This window comes from Chlamydotis macqueenii, chromosome 1, assembly GCF_036417535.1.
Source record: "Chlamydotis macqueenii isolate bChlMac1 chromosome 1, bChlMac1.mat, whole genome shotgun sequence".
NCBI lineage: Eukaryota > Metazoa > Chordata > Aves > Otidiformes > Otididae > Chlamydotis > Chlamydotis macqueenii.
In genome coordinates this window covers 197,703,165-197,730,693 of record NC_141556.1, presented here as the reverse complement: position 1 = coordinate 197,730,693, position 27,529 = coordinate 197,703,165, and the positions used below count along the sequence as shown (strand labels likewise).

Here is a 27,529-nt window from a genome sequence, read left to right as displayed (position 1 = left end):
ACTGTAACCAGTTGGCTCAGCCCTGGCCAGTGGCGGGTCTGCCCTAGACCCAGCCGAGTCCACCAGATAAAGGGGAAACTTCTAGCAACTTCTCACAGAAACTGCCACTGTAACTCCATCTCCACTACACAAAACCAACACACACCAAAAATTCCTTTTCCTTATTTCCTAACAAGCTGTCTTTGGAATGTTACAGGTCCTGGAGAAAGTTCGAATGGTTGGAAAGTTGTACCTGGAGCTTCTCAGTGTTAGCAACATTCTCTTCATAGACTGGAAGGTTGACATCTACTGCAATCCCCAAAGCAGAGTCAAAGTTTACACAGAATTTGGAATTGCTGGCATCCTTGTTCAGAGCACCAAACCCATCCTGGAGGAGCTGGATGGCCTTTGCAAAGCAATGGAGCACTGCCTGGTAGAGTGGAAGAAATACCTGGAAACTCAAAGGGACACCTACTATCATCTCAACCTGTTCACTGCACACCAGCTCTTCTATTTATGTAGCAAACTAGCCAAAGCCCAAGATAGTGTAATAGAGCCACAGATTCTTAACATGCTTTCTGTCATAAAGCATGACATTAAAGCAGAAGATATTAAAAAAGCCCTGAGGCAAGCCCTTATGACTCCACTTGACTCTGTCAGCACATCAGCAGGAGACAAGAACTCCGTTACCTGGCATGACTATGTCATTCGTTTTCCCCAGCTCATCAAAAGCCTGGCTGAATCTGGCTACAATACATCGGTGGCAAAGGCAGCCCTGCAGAGCTGCCTTCCAAGCTCTGACATTACAGAGCAGAAGCTCATGAATTTTGCTTTTGAACGAGGTGATAACATGGAAGAAATTGAAAATCTGAGCAAATTATATGATGAGCAACGAGAAGCCTTTCTGCAGAAGTCAACAAAGTTTAAAAATAAGAACAGCAATGTTTACCAGGCAACTTTTAGCACCCTGGCAAAAGATGAACTGGCTACCTCCTTTGAGAGTTTGCCATCCATCTGTGACAAGGTGAATCTGCTCTGGGACGCTTACTGTAAGAAATTCACTGGCCTTGTGTCAGACAAGTACATCAGCCTGGATGTCTTTGGTGAAACACTGAAGCAACTAGCAGCTCTTGAAACGACATCAATCAAGAGAAGTTTACCAGTAGGCCTTGAAGCCACAAAACCTTCTCTCATCATGTGTAAAGAAGAGGAAATGTTACTCTACCTGCTCTCCATTTACAAACACACCGAGACAGCACCTTTCCCAACGTATGATGAGGTCCTAGTGTGCACACCTAACACAGAGGAGGAGGAAGTGGAGTTGATTGTTAGGAGAGCTCTTTCATCTGATTCACAAAACCAGAAAATCTACTGCTTGCTGGGTGCTGAGAAATTAGTGTACAAAGTTTCCAAACATCTGGAGTCCTACATCTTTCGCTTGCTGCAATCTTCTAGAGTCCCTGACTACCGGTTCATTATCTTTTGCAGTGCCAAAGCTCACAATTCTTATGTTATCACAGCCTTTGACACCTACAAAGTTACTATCCCATGCTGCTCTAAGACAGAAATCCAGGCATATTTGAGCACACATCTCAAAGTGCCTTGTGGGACAGCCCCTGTTGCTCAGGCCTTCGAAGAGCCCTATCAGCACAATGTGAAGTTCATATTTTCAGATCAAGCAGGAATGGGTAGGTGTTAGTAATCCTACTGTGAATCATATCTCAAACCAGGAAGCCTTAGGAGGAATATGGCATGCAATGGATAGCCCTCCATTCTCCTTACCTGTGTTTAGTTTTGGGTAGTGAATTTCAAGAGGGCTTTTAGGCCACCTGGAAAGAGTCCACAGGGAAATAACAATGCAGTCTAGAAAACATGAGCTTTGAGGGAGCTACACTTGTGCAATCTAAAGAGAAACTGATAATGGTGTGAGACTCTGTCTCCATGGGATAAATTAGATCATAGGGATGGGAGTCAGTTGCCTAAATAAACCTAGATGTCCTCTGAAAGATCACAGGCTAGCCCACCTGGCCTCCACCTGCCATTCCAGAATGGAACAAATCTTCTGTAGGCCCTTTGCAAGCCTCAACAGGATATCACATGCATCCTACCATTTCTGAAATATTTCAAGACATGTCTCTTTAGACACTAAGGTTTTCTGACATTTTGTAGGGACATCTGAGGAAAGTTTTCAGGTTCCAGAAAGTTGTCAGGATCCAGAAAGTTCTCAGGATCCTGACCTTCTTGCTATGTCTGTGTTGGTAGCTTCAATGGGGCTGGAGTAGGGGCACAAGCTCTGTTGTGTGATACTGCTAAAATTGTGAGCATAGGCTTGGAGGATGTTCCTCATGTTACTGGGAGCTGGTTTCAGGTATTGTTCTAAAGAGGCTAATAAGAGATGGCTGCTCAGTTTGGAGGGAATTCGGATATCTGGAGAAAGACTGTCCCATGTATGTAAAAGGGCAGAATGACTCCAAAGGTGAAACTTAGCCACCTCTTCTGTTCCTTAGGGAAGTCTCTCTTCGTGCACAACACCCTCCAAAAGATCCGTGCCCAGCTGGGTGGTTTACCAGTGGTTCACAAAACCATTAGGCTATTGGAGTCAGAGATTGATTTTCAGTTCCTTCTGGAGGAGCTACTCTCTGTTGAGGAATTCCCAACTGAAACTCAGCCCACCGTCTTCCATATTGATGTGTCACCAATGGTAAGAGTCTTTGTCTTGGTGGTTGAACATGGAGTATCCGAGACCTCATAGGCTTTTTTTAGAGGAAGGTATTTGCACAGTCTCTTATGCTGCCTTATTCTCATCTATAGCAGTAGCAGCAGGTGCTTAGAAGTTAAAATGAACAACAAGAGTTCTGGGTATAGTTTGGGAGCTCAGGTGCCTGCATTTGCCTTATTTCATAGCCGCAGGTGGGGAAACTGTGTGAAATGGGTTCCCTTTCATAAAAGCAATCTTTCCTCTTACAGTGGTATCAATCAGAGTTTAGGGCACTGGAGAATGCCTGAATTCAAACCAAGTGATCAGACATAGAAGATCCCATACAGAGGGAGGAGGAGGAATGGATTCTCCATCTCACATCCAGTCTAGTACCTCTCTGGAAGGGGCTTTATTTAAACAAAAGGTAGTGGGCTTAGGACAGAGCATGAATCCAGACGACCTAGTCCTACCTCAAAAGGCAACAGAGAACCAAGCATCTGATCACATTAACAGTTACAGTCTCCGTGTGTGATAGAATAGCAATCCTGCACAAAGATGGGAGCAAAGTTGTAGCCTGGCTGCAGGTACTACTACCTGCCATGGGTAGTGGAGTAAGCGTGTTTTGATAAACATTTCTTTCACCAATTTTCAAATGTTTCTTCCCTGTCAGGTGTCAACAGGTCTCTACCAGCTGCTGATTGATCTATGCATCCTAAGACACATCCAGAGTCCCAATGGCTTGGTCTGGAAATGCAAATCCTCTCATCTTTACTTGATTGAGTACCTGCCAAAAGGGAAAGGTTTTAGCAGTACAAGAAAACAAGAGGTATTGCTTTGGGGATGGTTTGCTCAGGTCTGAGGAATAGTAAGGGAGGATGTTAACATACTCAGGTCTGCACCTGCAATAAATCTGCTAAAATACAAAATTTCTTTTAAAGTGATGCATAATTTAGGGTCTATCTCTCCAGTAGAGTGGTGGCTCATCCACATAGAAACAAGCAGTCTCAGCAGTGTTTTCTCTGGAAAGGCAATGTAAGGGACTGTGTGGGATTTAAGAGTTTTTTCAGTCCATTCCTGGTGTAACATAAACATTCCACATGTTCAGAAAATAATACAAGACTCCCATATGAGAAATGAGGAAGAACACTCTAAAAGAGGAAATTATGGATGTGATGGAGAGTCAGAACATACTGAGTAGCCTGAAGGGGGTGAACAGGGAGCAAGTATCCACCATCTTTGTCAGCACAGAACCAGGTGAATCAAACAATGTTAACAAGATCAGCTTAGAACAAATGAAAAGGGAGTGATTCTTCATGGTATGGGTCATAAACCTGTGAGGGTCCTTCCCAAAGGGGGCTGTGTGTGCCCCGTTTGACAGGTTGACACAAGTGCAAGGTGATCCTGGTCAAGTATTTGGAAGAGAAAGTCATTGTGACTTACTAACTGGAGAAAGCACATGAAGACGGATAGTACTTTGTGCTCAAATCTGTCTGTTTGGCAGATCATGTGGTGGGTGGAAATAATAATGTATGCTCTATTCTAGTTTTTCATTGGACGTCTGCTCAGCAGCAGGACCTTAACAGGTTACAGGCATGTCAGTACATATCCATCTAGGACTATGCATGCAGGCTTGGACAAATTTGATCTGCATATGATTTTCCCAGCTTCCTGACCTATTTGTGTGCAGGAAAAAAAAAAGCTCTTCTACTGTAGGCAAATGCAGAAGGTTGATCAACTGTCCTCATTGTCATCTGTGCATTCCTTATTGACTTTCTTGTAGATGTCCAGTGAAACAGAAGAAAAGTTTCTGGATCTTTTTCCTGCTGTGAAATGTGTACCACCAATGCGAGTACTTGACTTGCTGGAACACCCGAGCTCTGGTCGCTTTTCTGAAATGAAAGAGGAGCAGTTTGACCGAGACAAGTTAAAGAGTGAAGCTTTCCAGAGGTCTTACCAATACCTGAGTAGATATAAGAGGGAGAAAGACCTTGATAATTTTCATTTCATCCCTGAGAGGACTGAAGGGACAGAGAAAGAATGCCTGAAGCTCTTACTGGAGTTCTGTGGGAGACATAACCCTTCCTGGACAGAGCTTAGCAACTTTACTCATTTCCTAAGCTTCCAGCTAAGCAAGTGTGAGACATCAGTTTTCTGTAGCCCAGCAGCTGGAAGGGATTTCCAGGGCTTTAAAACATTTGTGGTAAAGTTCATGATCACCATGTCCAAAGACTTTGCCGTGCCGTCTCTTGACATCTCTGATGAAAGTGTGCCAAGTGCAGAAAATGATGATGAGGAAAACAGCATTATGAGACAGTACCAGCTAAGACGAAAATGGGAACAGGAGTCTCATCCATATATAGTTTTTCATGCAGCCAATGACTCTATGGAGTTCTTGGGTTTCCACATCAACAGTAACTTGGATGCTATTGATGCCCATTCGCAAGCTGTTTTGGAAAGGAATGTTATAAATCCTAAGTTATACTGCACTTTGAAAGCCCAACATGTTCCTTTCAATAAGAAGTTTGAAGACTTGCCCAGAACGATGCAGCTAGAGGCCCTCTGCAGAGTTTTTGGTGTGAGCTACATCAAAGATCCAGATGAATCATATCAGCTGACGTTGGACAACACCATGAAGATGCTTGCTATTCACTTGCGGTTCCAGTGTGGGATCCCTGTGATCATCATGGGCGAAACAGGTTGTGGGAAGACAAAGCTTGTGCAGTTCATGTGCAACCTGCAAAGGGCAGGCAGGGACATTCAGAACATGGTGGTGGTACGCGTCCACGGTGGCACTACCTCCAAGACCATTCACAAGAAAGTTAGGGAGGCAATTGAGCTGGCACACATCAATGAAGAAAGGCACAAAGTGGACACTGTACTCTTTTTTGATGAAGCCAACACATCAGAAGCGATCTTTGCAATCAAAGAGGTGCTGTGTGATCGCAGTGTAAATGGAGAGAAGATTCTCACTGAGAGTTTAAAAGTAGTAGCTGCTTGCAACCCTTACAAAAGACACACCAAGGAAACTGTAGAGAAACTTGAAAAAGCTGGCTTGGGGTACCGAGTCCGAAGTGAAGACACACTGGAGAAACTGGGCTGCATTCCTTTGCGGCAGCTGGTGTATCGGGTCAAGCCCCTTCCACCTAGCTTATTGCCTCTTGTCTGGGATTTTGGAGAACTGAATGAAAGGACACAGAGCTTGTACATCAGAGAGATTGTAAAGTCCACCATGAAGAACAAGATCACCACAGGAAATTTGGACATCTTTACTAGTGTCATTTCAGCCTCTCAAAATTTTCTTAGGAAGAAGAAAGACGAATGCAGAGTTGCCAGTCTTCGGGATATAGAGCGCTGCATGAGCATTGCACTCTGGTTTTATAAATTAAGTGGCCTGCTGTTTCCTCAGATTGATAAGTACAAAAAGGAAGAGAGGTCAGTATTAGATGATGCACAAAGGGCCTTGGTCCTTTCAGTGGGAGCTTGCTATTATGTATCTCTGGAGAGCCGCAAAGATTACCTAAAGGAGATTGCAAAATGCTTTTCTGTCCCTGCACTTCTGCTGCAGCAAGAGATCGAGTTCTGCCAAGAAGTATTTCTTGATAACCTCTTTCCTTGTAAGACAATAGCCCGCAATAATGCTCTGAGGGAAAACGTCTTCATGATAGTTGTATGCATGGATCTACGAGTTCCACTCTTTCTGGTTGGGAAGCCAGGAAGCTCAAAATCCCTGTCTAAAACCATTGCTGTGAAAGCCATGGGTAGCACACAGTTCAAAAGCCCATTATTCAAAAGATGCAAGGAGATCCATCTGATGTCTTTTCAGTGCAGTCCCCATTCAAAGCCAGAAGGGATCATCTCCACTTTCCGACAATGTGCACAGTTCCAGAGGGGGAAAAATCTGGATGAGTTTGCATCTGTGGTCGCCCTGGATGAGATTGGCCTTGCAGAAGACTCACCAGAGATGCCACTGAAGACACTGCACCCTCTTCTTGAAGATGGATGTGTTGATGATGAAGATCCAGCATCTTACAAAAAGGTTGGCTTCCTGGGCATTTCAAACTGGGCCTTAGACCCTGCCAAAATGAACAGGGGTCTTCTTGTATTGCGGACTGACCCTAGTGAAGAAGAGCTAATTAATACAGCAAAGAGTATCTGTGCTGCACAGCCTCATGTTAAAAGCATTGAGCATTTGTTCCCTTTGCTGGCAGAATTCTACTGCAAGGTGCTAAAAACACAAAAAAATGAGTTCTTTGGGCTCCGTGATTTCTACAGCTTGATCAAAATGGTACTTTCCTACACCCAGGACAAGAAGTGCATCTCTCAAGAGGAGATCATTATAAAAGCCATTCAAAGAAACTTTGGAGGCTCCAGTGATATCAATCCTGTTCAGCTCTTCCAAAACAGCATCAGCAAGGTGAGTCTTCCCCCTGACTTGGAAACCAGCCACACACTTCATTTACTGAAGGAAAACATGGGCAAACAGCAGGCAGGACTCATGTCTCGCTACCTCCTGCTGCTGACAACCAACCACGCAGCTTTCCACATCATCCAGATGACGCAGCTTATAGATGCTGAGAACTGTGAAATTGTATTTGGCTCTGGTTTTCCACAGGACCAAGATTATTCCCAGGTATGCCGGTCTGTCAGCAGAGTGAAGATCTGCATGGAGATGGGCAGGACTGTTGTTCTTTTAAATATACACAACCTTTATGAAAGCCTTTACGATGCACTCAACCAGTGCTTTGTTAGCCTGGGGAGAAATTACTATGTGGACCTGGGTCTTGGAACTAACAAAGTGAAGAGCCGTGTGAAGGAGGGATTCAGACTCATTGTGATAGAAGAGAAGGACATAGTCTACACCCAGTTCCCCACCCCACTACTGAACCGGCTGGAGAAGCATTGCTTGGACATGAACACTGTTCTGAACTGGCAGCAGCAACAGCTGAAGCAGGACCTGCAGACATGGGCCAGGCTGTTTGTCTCCATTGACAGCAGCAAGTTCTCCAATGTTTGGTCCACCAAGGTCAGCCCCAAGGAACATGATGTCTTCATTGGTTTCAGCAATGACACATCTGCAGCTATTGCCTTGGAGAGCACTCAGAGCAGGTCCTGGGGAGACCTTAAGAACTATGAAGAGCCAGTGCTCTCTATTGCCAAAAGGAAACTTGTTCAGTGTGCAACTCCTGACTCCATCCTGCGCCTTAAATACTCCCTTCTGGATGATGCTGAGCAGATCCAAGACTTGTACTTCCACAAGCAGAAGCACAACAGCCTTGTTAGTATTTTGGGAGAGACAGTTAACCAGCAGCCAAGGAAGGAGAGGACCACTGGGCTCTGCTTGCAGGTACGTGTGCTTCACTATAAAGCAGTGAGAGTGGTCTTTATTTTCCAGATGAGGGAGGTTGCCACACAACCTCCATTAAGCTGCTGGGTAAGTTCCACTGTTAAACAGTGGTGGGCTTCTATCTGTCCTCTTTGGCTCCTGCCCCATCAGTTGTATCACATATGTGCCCAGCTTCTGCAGTCAGGGTGGATTCTGCTTCTCCTCTTGACCCAGATGTGGTGGATCTGCTAACAGATAAGCAGTGGGTGCCAGCTCCTAACGCTGAAGACTCTGGAGGTTCAAGGTTAAGATACTCAGGGCGTCATTCATTGCCTGCAGACAAGTGACAGACACCACTGGTGTTGCTATGGAGATCTCATCAAGCCTCTAGCAGGACCGTAGGTGGTTCTGGCAATTCCACTGCCCCTGACATCTATTTTCAGTTGTTGTTGTCCATGCCAAAGAAAGCATCCTGATCAGTTCTCCAATGACCGTCACAGGAACTCCGGAACCTGTGTTGCATAGAGACACCTAGAAGGGTAGCAGCTGAATCTCCAAATAGGATCTGCAGTACTGGGAGCTCACAGTCTTGGGATAGAGTCAGCACAGTAGAGTCACATTGTGTTAGGCCCATAATATTGCATGGAAAGGCTCTTCCAGCCCTCTAGATTTGAAGTGCTCATGTACATGTCCAAGCAGAATTCCTTTGGAGTTGCTGCTTCACAGCATCTGAGTCATTCCTAAGGATGCAGCTCAAGTCTAAGTCTCTTGTAGCACAAGGAATCAGAGTTTTTCTAGTGGTTAACAATGCTGACACTCTTTTTCCCTGTAAGCAGGGCACATTTCTGAGTCTTGCCTTTAGGAAGCACTTGGAAAGATCCACAGGGTGATGGATCACTTCTATTTTCCCACCCATTAGGGTTGATAATACAACTATTCAATACTTCCCTGGAATTTATTTCCCTTTCATTGCAGGTTTCTACACATTCAAGACTTCTAAATGAGAGAGATTTAGAAGAGATAAGGAAGACACTTAACCTTCAAAATAAAATGCACTGCCTCTTCCTAAGCCAATTTGACACTGAATACACTTTCCGTCAGGAACTCAGGTGAGGAGAGATTTCCTCTCGTCTTTCTTTGTTAATTTTTATAGATCGAGATTTTGGGGAAAAGGGGTGAGGGGGAGCAAGGAGAGTGGAGAACAGAGGTGGTTTTATGAATAGAGCAATAACAGACTATTTCATTGTCTGCAGGAATTTTTTTGCACATTCATCAGAAGAGAAATTGCTCCTCATCCAGTTTCACTTTGATGAGCCACAGAGCAGCAAAAGGCTTCTAGCTTGTGCCAAGTAAACATCTTTCCTTCTTTCTTCTTTCCTTCCCTATTTCTTTAGTCAGGTGCAAAGATAAGGGAAGATGCAGTGGCCAAATAACTATGGGATATAGTGTTGGTTCTGGTGACCTGTTTAGTAGTCATTGCAGATGTTCTCATATATCTTTATGTGTATCTCTGTGTCCACATGCTTATGTCTATGTTCTGTAGCTTAAATTAGCTTAAATTTCAAAGCCTATGTTTGTTAGATATTAAGGTAAAACACCCCTAACATCTCAGCTTTTGTTTGTCTATAAGAGCATCTTCTTCATTCTGGGACCATACTTTGTACATCCTTCCCACACTAAAACCACCTTCCCCCAGCATGGTTGATTCACACAGCACAAACTACTCCAAACAGGGCCTAACACCAGATGACTTTTTTCCATTTAGTTATCAAACCAAAGGACTTAAAATGACATCTGGTGGAATTTGAGACATCCTAGGGATCCAAGACACCTCTCAGGGCTGGCTGGTAGGGCACAGGGCCTTCAGGAGACTTAAGCCCATCTGGGCACCAGTGAGGGCTTAAGTAATTGACAGTAGCATTATATGAGGTTGGTCTCAAGCCCTTGAAGTACATTAGTGACATCCTCCCCCAGCCAGATGTGTCCTCTCTCAGTATGATCCATCTTATACCCTTTCTCACTCTCCTACATTTCCTGTTTCTATCCTTTACGATCTCAGCTGATGTGCATGTTGTCTCCTGAAGTCCTTTATTCTGGGTGGATTTGTGCTTTTCTGGAGTTAGACTTGAACTCTTTTGGTCCTCCTTCTAGGAAAGCTATGCTGGGTTTTGACCTGTTTCCCACAAGTCCTAGATTGATCTGTGTGGTGTCTTTTCTTGTCTAATTTGTCTGTACGTTTGTGGCAGACATTGCTAATATTATTCCCATGACTGCCAGAGAGAACATATGATTGGGCAAAGACCCACACATACATGCAAAAAAAAAATTCAGATTAAAATAAAGATCCAATGTTCATCAGGCAGTAAAATCTGTCATGAAAGAGCTTGCTGAGGCATGTGACTGGGTGGCATGTGACCCTTGGAGAGGGTACATGAAAGATATATGGTTGTGAATCTTGAAGTAGCCAACACTATCTCGGCTCTTGGCCTTGCCAGAGCAGGACTGGGCTGAGCTGAGCTTCTCTCTTCCCTTTCTACCACGGCAGCACAGCCACACCTTGAGCTGTTGATCTTTACAAAAGTTCTGCCTGAGCCTTGGAAAGGCAGGGGGTGGCTTTGGGAGACCCTCTGCCTAGCTGAGAGAAAGAATGGACTTTTTAGCCTCTCTGTCCTGATTCTAGGTACTGTATCATCGATGAGAGAAGGAAATCAACAGGCAGAGGCCCATCACATGTTGTGCTGGCCACTCAAGTCCCACGGGTTCTGGGAGGCTGCAGCTACATGGCATTTGACAGTGGTAAGGTTGAAATTGTCATTTTGGATCAGGGAGACAGTGGGAGGGAAAGGGGAGGTTGTGCAAGGGCAAGAAGAAGGATCCAGGGAAGTACAGACCAGATAGCCTCACGTTGATCCCTGGAAAGATGATGCAGCAAAGAATCCTGGAAATCTTTTCCAAACACATGAAAAGCAGTAAGTCAACATGAATTTATGAATGGGAAATCAAGTCTGACCAACTTGAAAGCCTTCTATGATGAGATGACTGGCATGGTGGATGAGGAGAGAATGGTGTTTATCCTGACTTTAGTAAGGCTTTTGACACTGTCTCCCATAACATCCTCACTGACAAACTAATGAAGTATGGACTAGATAAATAGACAGTGAGTTGGACTGACAAGTAGCTGAACTGCTGCACTTAGGAGGTTTTGCTCAACAGCATGAAGTCCAGCTGGAGGCCAGTGACTAGTGGTATTACCTCAGGAATTGATACTGGGGCCGGTACTGTTTAACATTTTCATTAATGATCTGGATGACTGGACAGAGTGTAGCTTCAGTAAGTTTACTGATGATACAAAACTGGGAGAAGTTGGTGATACACCAGAGGGTCACGCTGCTGTCCAAAGGGATCTAGACAGGCTGGACAAATGGGCTGACAGAAACCTCATAAATTTCAACAGAGGAAAGTGCGAAGTCCTGCATCTGTTGAGCAATAACCCCAGGCATCAGTATAGGCTCAGTGCTGACCAACTGAAAAGCGGCTTCACAGAGAAGGACCTAGTGGTCCTGCTGGACATCAAGTTTAACATGAGTTAGCAATGTGTCCTCGTGGCAAAGGCGTCCAACATATCCTTCATTAGGCAGAGTGCTGCCAGCAGGTTGAAGAAGGTGATCCTCCCCCTCTACTCAGCACTGATGAGGCCACACCTGGACTATTGCATCAATTTCTGTGCTTCCCAGTATAAAAGAGACATGGACATACTAGAGTAAGCACAGTGAAGGGCCACAAAGGTGATAAAGGGACTGCAGCATTTTTAGTATGAGAGGCTCATGAGATCTTATCACTGTGTATACATACATGACGGGAGACTGTAAAGAAGATGGAGCCAAACGCTTCAGTGATGTCCCATGGCCAGGACAAGAGGCAATGGATGCAAACTGAAATACAAGAAATTCCATTCAAAGATTAAAAAAAACCCCTTCTTTATGTTGAAGGTGGTCAAATACCTTTTGGGTTATAGGGTTATTTTCTTCCCTAGTTAATGGACGAAAATGACAGGGCATTTGTGCCCATTAGCACTGGGAAGATGGAGACAGGGGAACAGAATGATGTAAGAGAAGCGCATCCTCCCTCAGAGTAAAAAGAAGCAGGATGTGGTAAATCTTCCTTCTCTCAATATCTTATTATCCAGACTGCTGGTGAGTGAGGGCAGCCAAAGTTTATTGCTTTTTCTGGATGGGTGTCATGCACCAAGGAGAGCAGGTCAACTGTTCACAGCACTTATGTCCGGTACTACTGTTTCTGTCATGCTAACTGCCTCCCCAGGTGAATGGATGTCACTCCACTTGGATGATCTGATGCCCCCAGATGACTTCAGAACCAATCTAGGCCAGCTTGCCAAAATGACTATTGCTGAGATTTTCCTGACCGCTTGCCAGGGGCATCTTCCAACAGGTAACTAGCCACTTGCTTTTCACTCACTACTTGCACAGCTCTGTCCCTTCCTCTGTGTCCCATTTGCTCCATCTACAGCTTTAAGTACAGCTAAATCAAGTGGTCCATGGAGGACCTGGCTCTGTGTCTCAGCAGAACTTACTGTACTTGCTGTTTCTAAAGTCCTCACAGTACTGCAATTTTTTTCCTTCTGGTCTGCAAGCTGTGACTGTAAGGTAGCAGGGTACCTAAGCTAGTTCTTCATTTAAAATAGCAAATTGGCTGTAGTGCTGTGGTGCTCAGCATACAGTAGACACACACTCATTCACTTTGATTCCCAGCAAGTCTTTCTGCTCATCTTGCTCAAATAAAGCCATTAAATATCCCTGATCTGGTGAGTACAAAGCCAACTCAATACATCCTTGCCATTGTGTTCAGGATGTATGGACAAAGGGAGGCAGGAGTAGCTGGGGAGGAACTCCACTTCCTGTCCTAACACAACCACATTTCCTACAGGGTGGCAAACAAAACTGAGATCTGGTTACTGGGCAATTCTCCCCAGACAGGACAAAGCCCAGGCTGAAATTTTTTAGACTGACAGCTTTGCAACCCTTTGTTGATTGTTGAGAGACTCCAGATGCTTCCTTTGGATAAAGGTATCTATTTTTCAGGTTTCTACATTTTTTACAAGGGAGTCTTATGAGTGATTGTGTTTTCAGGTTCTCCAGAGGAATCTGCTGCTCTTGAAGATCCGGCTAAGTCCAGTCTTCTTCCAGAAGGAAAGGTATGATTTATTTCTTTTTTCTATTTTAACTGCCTGACATTACACAGGAACTAGTTTATGAAACAATAGATTTCATAGGCATTTAGGGATCCAGTTATGCTGGTCCCTGGTTCAGATAGTATATTTGCCACAGGAAGAAGTAGTTGCAGGTCAGTCTTTGTGAGTCACACAAAGTGACACAGGTCACCCCTTTGTGAGGGTGAAGTGTTCCCCACCCTATGATAGACCAGCACGAGGCCAGAGTAGTCACATTTTTCCAGGGGCATCTCTCAACAGGTAACCAGCCACTTGCTTTTCACCCACAGCAGCTATTGTGAATTTTGACAAAGCGTGAAATCTCTTTCCCCATTTGACCATCGCTTGCCAGGGCTTTTAGCACTTCTCTCCAGTGTTGGGATTGATTTACTAGGGATGGGTTGATGAAGTTGACATATACCTGGAAGTCCATTGTGTAAAGTTAAGTAGGAATTGACAGAGCAAATGCAATGGAGTGTTAGGCAGTATACTGACCTCCGATCTTTTCCATTCACAGCTCCTCAACATGGACTCTATGATCAAACAGAGCATCCAGAAAGCTGTGATCCAGCTGGAAGACAAGATAGACAACAGTCGGCGTGCCACTGAGAGAATCATGATCATTCACAACTTGCTTTTCCAGGATCATAGTAAAGCCACATGTGAGTACAAACCAAGGCCTAGAGTGGGTTGGGATTTTTTATCTATGCATGGCTGCATCTTGCGCATTGCAAACCATGGAACACGGGGATCTAAATGAGTGGTTTAATGATCTGTCCTGGTGCTTGTCTAAGCCAGCATGGGGGGAGGTCACAAAGGAAAGAGGACTAGGTTTGCTCAGGGCCACTTCTGCTCTCCATGCAATTCATGTTGTTGTGTTCTCAGAGCCTGTACTGAAACATTCAGCTTTTCACTTGACCTTTGATGGAGGCCTTGGCAGAACAAACTGACGCAGAGGTTACTTTATACCTCCATGACTATTTGGAGTCCAAAGCCACCCAACTGAATTCTACACAGAATTGATACAAATTATTTGTGCAGGTGATATGGTGCCTTGATAGAAAACTGTAGCTTCAGCAAAATGGAAAGGGTCTGGTTTCATGAGAAACCAAGTACCAAAATCTTTGTAGGTGCATTTGGAAATTATTATTTCCTGCATATAGAAAGACTTTGTCACTGTGGTCCATGACTTGCTCTTCTTTGAGCAATAGATTCCTGTCAGGTGCCTAGGATATTCATTAATGACTGAAAAAGAAAAAAGACAATGTTGCCATTTCAAAGATGTGGTGGGTCTGGGAAATGGTCATATGGCAAAACCAGAATTTATTCTGCACTAAATTTTGACTACAATAAAATATCCCTCAGGAAAATATGTTTTCTTGTGATTGCATAGTAACGTACTCATTCCTCAGCACAATACGGAATGGGTTTTTCATGTGGTTATATGACTACTGAAATGGAAACAATCCTATCAATTTTATCTTGTATTGATGCAGTGTCATACAGATAAGAACAGCATGTCAAACCTTCTGCAGCACTGTAACTACTCTTGTGACATACAATACTAAACATTTCTCCATATCAATATGAATATCAGAGTATTTATACACCAAATAACCTAATACGCACAATTATTTTTAAAAGACTGAGACAGAGGGAAATGGATTTTCTTTCCTCCTTCAAAAGTGGCATATCTTTACTAAATGTTACCCTCAAAATCAACTCACTAGAAATAAAGAGGAAAGGGAAGAGTCTAGGGTAAAATATAAAGCTCCTGGATTTTACTGGGGAGGAAAATCACAAACTTTCATAGAGGTCACTTTCTATGACTGGCTTTACGTTGACTGAAAACTTTTCACGGGAACTCCTTTCATTCAAATGTATTAATAAACATTGTTTTATAATTAGTTTCTAGTAGATTTATGATTGTGCTGAAAAAAAGAATTTGCCACCTCCTACAAGAACGTGAGAAAATAAGCCTTGAGCCAAGGGAGTGGGTTTTCCGCAGAGCTGTCTCCAGTGAGTTCATCCTTGAAGACACTTCATTCAGGTACTTTTATTTGTGCAGTCCTTTCCAAATTTCTAACAGGTCTTTTTCTAAGAGCATTAAAAGAGCTGTGGTGTGTGAAGCATAATACTTAATGGAGCTCAGATATGACAACCAGGAGGGATATTGCCATCTGGTATAGAAGCTGATGTCAGTTTCTCATGAACAGAAGATTGGTCAGGTACAAGGAAATACTTGACAGGCCATGTTATCACTTCTAGGCATGCGCTCTGGATGCATTTAGAAGACATCGTGGCCAATCTGTTTGCTCAGATTCTCGCAGTGGTGGATGCAAACAACAACTTGGATCATCTCTCTCCCTTGTCTCCACTCTCAGAAATGTGGCTTCAGATGTTCAGAGAAGAATCATTCTTGAGAATTAAATATAACAGCAAGTAAGAGATTTGGTGGAAAAATAAAGTATGTAGATTAGGAGAATAAAAACCTGCTTTCATAATGCAACCCTCTGCAGAAAGAAATGGTAAAACAACAAGTCTGAAGTTAAGATAAGCTCACACAGCTCCTAACTTATCCATGATAAGTCCTTTGTGTCATGACATTTGAATCAGAACCTTCCTGTTCTCTTAAACCTTCAGCAACTCAGGAACATTAGCAAAGAACTTCAGTTTCTTGGAATAATAATTAACATAGGGTAAAGTCAGAAACAATAGGTCCAGAATTTAGAAACTGGAATTTGAATTCCCTAAGGTCAGAGCAGATTAATCCCCTCCCCAGCAAAAAATGCATTTAGTGTCCAACTATCATGTTCTAATTGAACAGTCAGCTTACTCCGAGCAGCAGATGTGGTCAGAGACAAGATAGATGTTGTCTGACCCAGTTGCCTTTTCCCTGCTGCAGTCTTTTTTAACCTTCAGCTCCTAGTGACTGGAACTTTTTTCAGCTCCTGCCTTATTTTCACTGTTGCTGAGTTTTTTACAAAATATCTTTCTGTGCTTTTTAACCTTTTAAGTAGAACATATACCAGTGGCAGTCAGAGGTTTCTCTAATGCTTCGGTTCAGTACACATAGAGCCTATTGTGTGATTGCTTCATTCTGTGCTTTTTAAGGAAACAAGATGCTAAGATTCCTGTGTTGTCAATGACTGAAGATCCCAACACATCTGTGTTCTGCCAGTTCCCATTCAGTTGGGTTTTGAAGGCTTACTTGGAGGAACTTTGGGAGAGAGTCTATAATATGAAAGGTAACATCTGACTTTTCAAGCACGTATCGTTCTTTAACCCAAGGAAGCTGATCTCCAAAGTTGCACACAATAGTCAAAGGTTTTTGTAGGAGAAACCATAGCATTTCTGCTCCCCACACAACCATAATGACCTAGAACATCTATTGTGCACTCCTGTTTTCCTGTCAGCTTCTATTTTCTGATTACTTGAGATCTCTGTCCTTTCCTCTAGGTCGTCCAAAAATGCCTGTGAAGGAACTAGCCAAATTGTTCCAGTCGCTGATCAGAAATGTGATGATGCCAGATGGCAGTAATCCAGAGATGATGCAGTGTTACACTAATGACTTTCTAAGGATGACTTTTCCTGGGCAAGATCTTTCTGTCTATGAGGTAAATGGGGTTTGGTGGAGTACAAACTTTAAATGGCACTGGCTTGAGTCACAGGGTTACAGATACCTATGGTTCCAAGAACTGGGGGAGAAAATTAAGCTTTTCATGTTCTGCACACTTCCCAACAACTGTTGGTGCTCAGTCTCAATTACACCTTAAGAAAAGTTTTTTTGATAGAGAAGCTTGACCGGAATGCTTCAGCGATGCTGAATACCATCCTCAGTCCCCTACTGTTTGTTTGGAGCAGAAATAACACCTTTTATTTTATCTGCAGATTCTGTCAAAAGCTCTCCTAGTCAATGCAAAACAGCTCTGCTTCTCTGTGGGAGAGGAGGAGATAAGCTTTTCCCCTGTTTGGCTTCATATGGAATATTTCTACCTACGAGAGGAGTATCAACTCTTTGTTGACTTAGTAAAAAGTGACGAGACTCTAAAAAGTGAGCTGCAAAAATTGTACGAGAAGGACCCACCAGAAATGGTGAGCAAAAGGGAACAGGTGGTATTTCACAGATAAAAGTGGCACAGCCTGTTTCTAACAATGGTCACTAGCAAATACCCAGTGAAAGTATGTAAGAAAGGAGTCAAGACTTCAGGGGATCTTTCCTTGGAAGTCTTTTCCAGTAAGTCTTAGGGAGTTTCTGAGTTAGTGGTCATATCCAGCTTGTTGCCCACCAAAGGATCTGTCCTTTATCTTCCTCTAACCATTTTTTATTTCCCTTTATACTTTTTGGTCTTCAAAACGTCTATAATTTAATCTGCACTGTGTATAAAAATATTTTTTAGACACTCAGACCTTATAGGTGATGGTCATACGATTTAAATTCTGGATTGAGGTCCAAATCTGTATTCAGACACTATAGCTTACACATCTACAAGGATATGTCTACATTTGCAACAGTCGTCTGATTTCCTGTGATTGCTAGTGAAAACATGGGCTACAGAGGCAGTGGAGAGTGACTCAAAACTGAAGGAAGAGGTGCAGTTCAGTTGCACACAAGTGAGCATCTACTGACATTTCAGATGCTGTTTGGCCTCCAACTCCTGCTGCAGTAGGGCATGAGTCCCCTGTAGGTCCTGTGCCCTATCTTCCAGCTCCATATAGATGCCTGAGACATCCAAATGCATTTCAGCTGACAGCAGAGACCTACAACAGGGCAACTGCATCCCACCTGAATATCTAAGTGTTTCCAAAGAACAATTCATTCAGCAATCTTAATGTCTCTCTGTGAAATGGAAGAATTGTTCTTTGGAGATACCTATTTCTCTTGTGTGAATGTCAAGGTGACTGAAGGTAACAAGCTTAGAAGCTTAGAGTTGAAAGTTTCCCTGTGGAGGGAAGCTAGTGCTCTGGTTCAAGTATTCAAACAGTATTCAAAATACAAGTGCAACACGGAGTTACACTGTGGTACAATTATGGATTCCACACTGTTCGCACTTCCCTACCTAGTAAATTCCTACTATCGTATTTGTTGCTCTGTGCACCAAGCTAAGGTTTTCAGAGAATTCCGCGTCACCGCCTCCAAAGCTTTTTTTTTCACCAAGGTGCAACGGGGCTAGGTCAGCTATAAAAGCTATTTTTTTCTTCTCTCTTTTTAAATACAGTTTCAGTTTGTTACTCTTGACACCTTGAACATTCTCCTGAAGAAGGTGCGGCCCACAGATAATCTTCTGTCATTTGAGGCCTGTACAGAATGGCTTAGAAGGGTCAAGTCCATTAAGCCCTGGATAGAGTGGATCAGTATGGACAATTACCAGATTCATCTTTATCAGAAGAAAAGAGAACTCCTGAAGAGTATATTGTAAGTCCAACCCTTCTCAACAGCCTTATCTTCATCTTTCGACTAACAGGTCCTCTTTCAGACAAGCCAATTTTTTTTTTCCTTCAAATTGTTGGCCTGTGTTTGCCAAAAGATTCTGCAAGGTCTCGCCAAAAGATTCTGCAAGGTCTCACCAAAAGACTTTAAAACTAAAATGACTGAAGCTTAAACATACAGCATGTGGAGAAGGGTTGCTCATAGCCTACCCTTTTTCACTGGAGTTCCTAATTCAGTGTTTCAATTAATTGAAAGAATTCAGATAAATATATGGGGCATTATCTCACCTCTTTTATGAGCTAGGTGTCTACACTGTGAGCTTAATCTATCCTTTCCTTAGGAAGCCTTAGTAATTAGTTTGAGAACCTTGATCCCTGATTGCTATTGGCTCCTTCCTAATCCTTTGCTCATTCTATTGTCTGACTATCACAAAAGCATTAGCAAAATCACTCCAAAAAGCTATGTTAAGAACTATACATTTTGTCTATGGTAACGCACCCATCATTTCCTGACAATAAGACCTATTTTCCTGAACGTTTGACTGCATGCTTGATCATGCCCAGGATGCTTGCTATAGTGTAGTAGAAACCTCCATAGACAAAACCCAGTAACGATTCAGTAACTCAGTTTGGTCTGGGAGCACTACAACAAGTGAGATAGAGAGGACCATGTCATATTTTTCTCTCCTTGCTTAGTCTAGTCCTCCAAAGCTAGCCTAGGAGGTCTTGTGCTCTTAAATCATCTCACAGTACCTGGGACATGTCACAGAAATCTTGGTTGGAAAGGACCTCAGAGGTCTGTAGGCCAGTCTCCCACTTTAAATTGCACCATTGCTAACAGTAGAGTAGGTCATCTGTGGCTTTCTCTGGCAAGTCTTGAAGCTGTTCAACATCCATGTGTGTGTGTTTTCCAGACACCAGTGGACCTGCACCAACATTGTCTACATGTTCTTTGACCACCTGCTGCACAATGAGACACAGATAGATCCAAAGCTTCTAAGACTTCTTGTGAAGCAGTTCATCTTCACCTGGAATGTATGTGCTCAGTATAGCTTGCTTGGACAATTTATAGCCTTGGAGACTAGCAGAGTTTGGAAAGAGCCTTATCTTCCAGAGATTCCTCTGAACCTAGCTTGAGGAAGGGCATAAAACTGGGAAGAGAGGAAAACACTATCCAGTACAAAAACCACTGAGATTTCAGAATCATCATGAAAGCCCTCCAAAATCAGAATTTTAATTAAAGTAAGGTTTCCTTGAAAGCTTAAGACATATTTCAAGCCAATTATCCCTGGCATTACATGAAGAAAGATATTTGGCTAGTCTGTTTGATTTTGGTGTTTCATTATAATTTTGTGGTGCTGACATCTGATATTGTTCCTCTTTCATATGCCAAGAAGATACTTCCATTGAGCTTTCACCATCCTTTCTTTCCTACAGCGCCTGACTGAAACACAAAATTTGGAGCCAGCAGAAACTTTTCAGGTGGTGACAAAAGTCCTCAAGATATGCAACCAAAATGCTGACACTGTGTACCTTGTGTAAGTCTAAGCCAAAAAAAAAAAAGTTTTTGTAAGAGGTGGGGTGAGATCGTCACTAGTCAATGGGGATGAATCTCCTCAGGTTTAAGGACTCCTTCTGGAGACTCCTAATACCAGGATGTGTAATGCCCAACCTCAGAAGGCCATGGAGCAAAGTCTTTCCCATGCAGTGTTGTGCCTGGCTGATGACAGACACAATTCTGGAATTGAATGTGGTGTAATTTATGTAGGTACCCACAAGCCTACTGAGACTGTGAATAAGGCCATATCCCTCACCCAGCCATGCTTAGCATGAGGGGCCACATCTCTTAGATGGGATGGTCCATGGTGGAGCCACCCCCTTATTAAACTAGCAGAGGTTGCCCTTATTCTCTGCTCACCAGTGAGGCTAGTTAAAAATGACCATTCAGTTTTGACACCCACAGCAAATGTTGGGCATGAGTATCCCATGCTCATCCTCAAGTCTGGCACCAGTGTAAAATCAGCCCTGAGTTGTGTCTTCCTTTGGTGGCATCTTTCAGGAAGGGTGTGAAGGACTGCAAGAGCTGTCTACTGGAGATCACTGACCCAGCAGAGCTGCCCTGTGGCCACATTTTCTGCTCACAGTGCGTCCGTGGGTGGAGAAGCAAGCAGTGTAAGATCTGCAAGGATAACTTCCCAGAGGATTACACACCCACAGCTACAGCAGCCACAAGGTATCTTGTAACTAGTGAAACAACTTGTTTCAGTCTCTATCTCTTTGTATAAAATACTGGAATACATACCAGAGCAGAGGCTACACAACTGTCATTAACACCTGAGCTTCATGGAAATGTCAGTATTTACCATGTGTAGCAGCACCTTGGTGGTGAAAGCATTCACGGGAAGTGACTAGAGATCGTTCCAGCCCTTTTACGTCTGTCTCAACAAGTAGTCTATCTAGGCATGCATACTATGTGAGAATTAATTTTTCTTTTTTCTGTAGCTGTCTTGAGTGGAGATAGGAAAGAGGGAGAGTACAGGGGAAGAAGTTTATTCTCAGTGTTTAAGAAAATATGCTGTAGTGGCTTTTCTGGGTCTTAATTCCCCTCTCTATTTAAAAAGTGTTTCTTCTGCACAGTCCAGGTGTATGTGGTTTCCTGGTCACATTCAGGGAGGCAGAAAAGAGAAATTGTTTCTTTGCTTTGTTGTGTTTTGATGGTAGATCTTGATTTTATTCCTCCCTACAGGGAAGCTGTGGCATGTCACAACAAATTCAGGAGGAAATGTAACTCCTTCTTTGTGGAGTTTGTCACCACCTCTGTCTTGGGAGACAGAGGCACACCATCCCCAGAAGTCATCACTCAGCTGATCCAGTTTGTGGCCTGCAAGCCATCCAGCCCTGAGCATGAGGCAGTAAAAGGGGGTAAGAGCATGACTTCACTGGGACCCTGACTTGGTCTTGTACTGAAGAAAAATAATGAATGTCATCCTTCATTTTTAGTGTGCAAGTCAAAGAGTGAGCTGTCACCTTTTGAAGAGTGCATGGACACCAGTCCAACAATCAAGTCCTCCCTCTTGAAACTGCTCCTGCGACATGGGTTAGCACAAGCTAGCTCCTAGCCTGATCACTGAGCCATACAGGCTACATGGATGCTCACATCCTATGTCTTTTTTTTTTTTTTTTCATAGGTTGAACAACATAAAGGTTCACCTGGAAAAATATCTTTCTGAGATGGAGGAAAAGATAAACTTCAACAAAAGGAACTGGAACCATTTCTACTTCATGGTGGTGCATTGTCTGGAGGTAAGTGCAAGTATCCTGGAGTATGTACTCAAACTAACCATCGTTTCCTGTCCTGCCCTTTGCAGATAACACTCTCCCTCTCTTTCCCCCTGCTGGCTCCTGAGGCTGTCTGGAACAGGCTGCTGACCTCCCTTGGTTATGTGCCTAAGCGTAGTCTGGAAGAACCCAGGCCTGAGTTAATAAGGTCCAATGTACAGTCTGAATTTCAGAGCTGGAGCTCCTGGAGTCCTGGGGTGCCCATGACCTGATTTGTAGGCCATGAGAGCCTTCCTTGAGGATAGCTGATACTCTGAGTAGAACTGTCCCTGGTCTCTCCTCCACTTTGAACTAGTGCACTACAGATATGCACAAGCACATCTGTTCAACATGTGATTCTCCACCAAGTGAATCAAAGAAGACAGTCTTCTGCCAGAGAAGCAGAGTTGAGGTTAATGTCAGAGATTTTGAAAAATAGTCCACCTGCAAAGCAGGTTATTGCTGGGGACTTTTGATTCACAGAATACATCACAGCAGAAATGAGGTCTGCACTTGGTGAAAAGACTTAGGAAAGAAGAAGGGACCACCCAGAACCTATGACAGCTTTGGACTCTTAACTATCCCTTTCTTTCTTTTTCTGTTGAACAGGATTTTATGTATCCTTCTTCCCAAGATGATATCAACCAACTTGTTGAAAGCTGCCTCTCTACTGCAGACCTTTCTGCTTTCTGCTCACGTGAGGCCTCCAAAATTGACACCCTCCAGTTCATAGCTCATCTCCGGTTCTCCATCAGCCACGTGGCCACTGTACTTCGCAGATTGGTGCTCTGCGGTGAGTCCTTCTGCTAGTAGAAAGCACAAGATTTCTGTTTTCTTCTAAGCAGGTTCAGAATAAGGCAAACATTTGCTAGTATAGGAGATTTCTTCTGGGGAAAAGAAAAAAGTACAATAAGATAAAAAAGACAAAGTTTTGTCTAAATTTAAGGGCTTTAACAGTTGAATTTTCAAGAGGTGATGCAGGATCAGAAGGGCTAATTTGTTTCTCTTAAATCTAGATATTTTTTAAATTCTGATATATTGAAACTGAATGAAACTGAATGAGGTTAAAGTTGCTAAATAAACCAGTGGCATCCAAAGATGTGTATGTTGCACACAAAATGTATATATTACCTAGAACTTGCTCTGAAACCTTTTTCATTGTTCTGATTTATTTTCTCATTATTGAAACATCAAACTTTTGTTCAGAGTTAAAAGAAACTTACCTGAATTTCCCTTGAATACATAGTTCTCCAGACTTAAGGAGTAGTGTGCAGCAGTGTATCATCATAATCATTTAGGTGTCCACAGGTAGGTGCATGTGCTGTGACTTAGTTCTCTCGTTAGTCTACTGAGAAATCTTTGTCAATTTTGAAGCATGTTGAAGTAAGTCTGAGTAAAGAGACCATCACAATCTTACCTCAACCCATATAATCAACAGCAGTACCAAAGATCCCTTATAAGGTCAAAATGTAAAATAGGCCAGAGGATTCTCACTTCTCTCAGCTATCTAGAACAGAGCCATGAGATTGCTCTCTACCTTCTGGACAGTCTTTGAGAGCTTTCCTCTCTGACCAAAGATAGAAGCTAGACAAGATTACCCAGCTAAGGGTAATATAAGTAATTTTACCAGGGGTAATATAAGGGCCAAAAGTGGGAAAACAGTGGGCCATTCAGTCCCCATATTCACTGCTTAGTATTCTACTTCCCTATATGCTGTAGGTATTAAGCAGACCAGAATAGTATGATTGCAGGCCATATTTCTACTCTTGGGGAGAAAGTGTGGAGTGCAGGTGGTGTGCTTGCAGAAAGAATCCATGATGTATGACTGCATGGGAGTGAGCCTAATGAGAAATCTCACTGATAGATGCAGATCCAAACATACCGTCTCCTGGTGGGAACAAGCAAAAAGAGCGAGACCTGGTAAATGCAATGAAGAAGCTAGTGGCAAATGTACAAACACCATGGCCTCAAATATTCCTCATTAAAAATCTCTGTAACAACTATGGATTCATCCTAATGCAGAAGATCCTTGAAGCAGAAAAATGGATTTTACCTAGAGGGGTTGAAATTTCACAGGTGAGTATCTTCCAAAAGTCCATCTACAGGTCACTGAAGTTAAGCCACCCAGGCACACAGACGCACACAGACTTTTCTTTGCAGCCAGCTCTGAGGGTGTACAGCTGACTAACTTGAGCGCTGCCTGGTGAAATACATCTTGTATTGCAGCCTATGTAGCTGATTGGATAGGAATCAATCAACTTAAATAATGAAAAATTGCTTCTTGAGGGCTTTCTTGCAGTCTGGAGAGAGATATAAGCTACTCTAGAGAGCAATTCATCCCTCCTTCATGCATACATAGCACATGACTGTTTCCCTGGAGAGGCATATTCGTGTATTTGGAAGACTGCAGAAATGAAACAATTGCATGGTAAAATTCAAGCAGAACAGATTTCAGGCCTCATAGCTCTACAGCACCCCAAGCTTGGCCCCATCATACAAATGCAAATTTTTAAAGGTGCAAAAACAGTTTGTAATATTCACAACACAAAAATAACATGATCACTTGTGAGGGGTCCATCTGAATGCTTCAGTGGGCTTGCGATAGCTTTCTACATGTTGGTGGTATCTTCATTATGATAACATAACCTATATCTGTATTTCACAGCATATGGATGCCTGGTCAAATATAACACTGATGTATTCGGTGCTAGACAGAGCAGTAAATCAAATTAAAAACAAAGATCCCCATGAAGTCCAGAGGCTGATGGTGAGTATCCATTGTGCCTCTTACAGAAGATTTCTCTGGGGTGTTTGTAGAAAGCTATAGGAATTTCCTCTTGAGTTGGAGACAAAAGGATCGTCACGTTTATATAAAACATTACTTTTGAAGCCTACCAGCAGGCACGTCAAGAGGTGCCTTATGGGTCTCCTTAGATTCCATCTAGTTTGCTCTATTTCTTTTCTAGCCTGTCATAAAACAAATGGCAAATATCCTCCAAACACCGTTGCTTCCAGAAGACCCTCTAGAAAACAAGATTAAGAAGATCATGGATGCTCTGTGCAAACACAAAGACAAGGTCTTGATGGAAGTGGTGTTTCACATTGCCTTTACTCTGGCCCTGTCCCAAAGTGCTCTTACTCAGCTTTTCAGAAATATCTGCTTTGAGCCTCATGTGATGAAGGTAAGTCAAAATGTTGGGATACATATACTTCCCTTCATGATAACACTGACAAGGCTGGGATCTGCTTTTACACAACCAGCTCTGTCAGCTTACAGCCAGATTTGATTTGGGTCAGTTTGCAGTATTCTGGGTTGTTGCAAACACCATATGGAGCCTTCTAGTTCTTCTGCTCCCTTCCAGACAGTCCACTGAGAGCAAACTGAGACTGTCCATCATGATCTGTGGGCGACACAGCCTGCTGGAGATGCCCATCTTTCTCCAGTGAGTCTAAGGGAGTCTGGGGGCCTGCCAAATATTAGTTGTTGACTGAGCTTGTATGGCTCAAATCCTAGCCATAATTAATTCTGACCACAAATATGCCAGCCATAAGGTAAAGATAAACTTTTTACTAGAAGAGGTCCCCCTTTGCATCTAATGATGCATACATTGTTCCTGTTATTGGAGGAGTGCAGAAAGCAACTGAGACGTGAATTGCTCATCTCTTGGCTATGAAGGCAATGGCTGTGTCCGGATCCTGCTCCTTCCCTCTGAATCCTCAGTTTGGTAGGCAGATACCAAAGATGTGATGAAGATGCTAATTTGGCCATCACTGTTCTTGTAAGCTCAGCTATTCCCAATGTATCCTCAATTGATATAATGCTGCATCCCTTGGTCTATGTCTTAGTCAAGCTTTTTGATTTACCCAGTTACACCTAATGTGTTTATCTCCAGAACTTGTTATTTCCCCAGTAGATGAGAAGCAAACTAGGAAAATGGTTATGTGATTCCTCAAATCCTTCTTTACACTTGTGCTTCCTCTCTAAGGGGTCCTACCTTCCCACCATGCCTGAAGACCTGCTTTTTGATCAGAAGAACTGGAAAATCGGTCAATATGATACACCCTGGAGTAAGTGCTGGGGAAATTTTACTTCACACCAGTCCAGGTGCTCCTATGTGGATGGCAGACACAAGGAACTTGCTAGAAATGTGCCCCGAGACAGCCTGGCCGGGGATGGAGGGAAAGGAGGAACAGGTGGATGGAGGGAAGGGTGTCTTTCGTTGAAGATACCTCTGTGAATCTGTTGAATACTTTACCAATTTCCTTTTGGCTGCAGCAACTCCAGGTCCATTTATGGCAAAATCTGTGAGAACCATGTTGTGAGACTAGATCCCAGTAGATGGGAAGGAGGTCTTACTTGAGAAGGGCTTCGACTGTTGCCCTCTCAGTGAATTTCTGGCTGTGTTTATATCATGGAGGATTTTGTGATTGGGAAACAATTGACTGATTAATCTAATTCCCTTTTATACACAGCTTGTCAGTGTGGATCATACTGGATTGTCACCAATGTAAGTGTCTTTTGGCTTTTTGTGATGCTGAGGGCCTTCTGTCTGCTGTTAGGTTTTCTGCCCTACATCTTACACTGCTGTCATTTCTTCACCTACAGTGTGGGAAACCTGGGGAAGTCAAACAATGCCTATGTGGTGCCAAAGTTGGAGGAATTAATCACAAACCTGAGAGCGGTTTCTTGAAGAAGGAAATGTAAGTTGATGCTCCCTGCCCTACAATCCAAGAGAGATGAACAGGACTGTGGCCACTTGACCCTCTTTCCACTCTCTGGGCACAGAGGAAACACTGTAGCTGGGCAAAGCAAGATCTTTGTGACCCAGGGTCCAATTGCTTGAGGAAATCTTGGAAATACCTACTAGGGGGAATAGAGAGGAGAGAAAGCATGAGTGGCATGAAACAGCTGGAAAGGGCATTTCTTCAGCAGCAATTCTTCCCTTCCAGAAGTCTCATCTCACCCCAAGTTCACACTTGTTCTGACCCAGTGATGGCCAAGTCTCTGTCGATGTTAACTTACATGAGAAGAGCCCAGTCACTGAGAGTGCAAACTTAATTACATTTCCTTATCACAGCACAGAGGATAAAACAGGAAAAGGATACATCCTTGGGAGCCCTTTGATACGGAGAATTGAATTGGAGAGGAACCTATCTCCTGCCTCTGTCTGTCTTGCAAGAGCTCTGCTGCATTCGTCCATGCTGCTGGGGATCTATACAGATAAACAGGTGAGACAGCCACTGCATCTTTTCTCTCTTTTGCCTCGTGTCTGTCTGTCCACTCCCCTTAACCTGCAACTTCCACATGATGAATAGCTTCTGCCCTACTCTGGGAGGAAGCTTTCTTGAGAGCTAAATTAAGAAACCACCCTGTCTTCCAGGCGATTCTGAGTCTGATGACAGAGAAGCCAAAGGATGTGGCAAAATTCTTCTGGGATCACCTTGAAAAAGATATTGAATGCCTAGCAGAGGCACTTAGCAGAAACACAGAGGATGCCACAGTGACAGTCCATCTGTTTCTCCAGCACTTGAACAACAGTACAACAGGTAAAGG

General features: G+C 43.3%; 1 protein-coding gene across 1 annotated transcript in view; it reads left to right on the top strand.

Annotated features, from left to right (window-relative positions):
* The window catches only part of LOC147602382 (E3 ubiquitin-protein ligase rnf213-alpha-like), a 68,596-nt gene that overhangs the window by 28,472 nt on the left and 12,595 nt on the right, over positions 1 to 27,529 (top strand). The window contains exons 25-55 of the mRNA XM_086739553.1: positions 197 to 1,667; positions 2,487 to 2,680; positions 3,348 to 3,503; positions 4,458 to 8,021; positions 8,976 to 9,109; positions 9,254 to 9,349; positions 10,681 to 10,796; positions 12,321 to 12,449; positions 13,148 to 13,212; positions 13,745 to 13,889; positions 15,136 to 15,277; positions 15,496 to 15,669; positions 16,342 to 16,475; positions 16,687 to 16,844; positions 17,119 to 17,322; positions 18,453 to 18,643; positions 19,572 to 19,692; positions 20,095 to 20,195; positions 20,717 to 20,890; positions 21,404 to 21,579; positions 21,658 to 21,754; positions 21,846 to 21,960; positions 22,585 to 22,768; positions 23,840 to 24,051; positions 24,641 to 24,742; positions 24,942 to 25,157; positions 25,962 to 26,043; positions 26,449 to 26,483; positions 26,582 to 26,676; positions 27,054 to 27,204; positions 27,357 to 27,522. Coding sequence (XP_086595679.1) covers positions 197 to 1,667; positions 2,487 to 2,680; positions 3,348 to 3,503; positions 4,458 to 8,021; positions 8,976 to 9,109; positions 9,254 to 9,349; positions 10,681 to 10,796; positions 12,321 to 12,449; positions 13,148 to 13,212; positions 13,745 to 13,889; positions 15,136 to 15,277; positions 15,496 to 15,669; positions 16,342 to 16,475; positions 16,687 to 16,844; positions 17,119 to 17,322; positions 18,453 to 18,643; positions 19,572 to 19,692; positions 20,095 to 20,195; positions 20,717 to 20,890; positions 21,404 to 21,579; positions 21,658 to 21,754; positions 21,846 to 21,960; positions 22,585 to 22,768; positions 23,840 to 24,051; positions 24,641 to 24,742; positions 24,942 to 25,157; positions 25,962 to 26,043; positions 26,449 to 26,483; positions 26,582 to 26,676; positions 27,054 to 27,204; positions 27,357 to 27,522 — 9,100 coding nt within the window. The remainder of the gene's footprint in view (positions 1 to 196; positions 1,668 to 2,486; positions 2,681 to 3,347; positions 3,504 to 4,457; positions 8,022 to 8,975; positions 9,110 to 9,253; positions 9,350 to 10,680; positions 10,797 to 12,320; positions 12,450 to 13,147; positions 13,213 to 13,744; positions 13,890 to 15,135; positions 15,278 to 15,495; positions 15,670 to 16,341; positions 16,476 to 16,686; positions 16,845 to 17,118; positions 17,323 to 18,452; positions 18,644 to 19,571; positions 19,693 to 20,094; positions 20,196 to 20,716; positions 20,891 to 21,403; positions 21,580 to 21,657; positions 21,755 to 21,845; positions 21,961 to 22,584; positions 22,769 to 23,839; positions 24,052 to 24,640; positions 24,743 to 24,941; positions 25,158 to 25,961; positions 26,044 to 26,448; positions 26,484 to 26,581; positions 26,677 to 27,053; positions 27,205 to 27,356; positions 27,523 to 27,529) is intronic.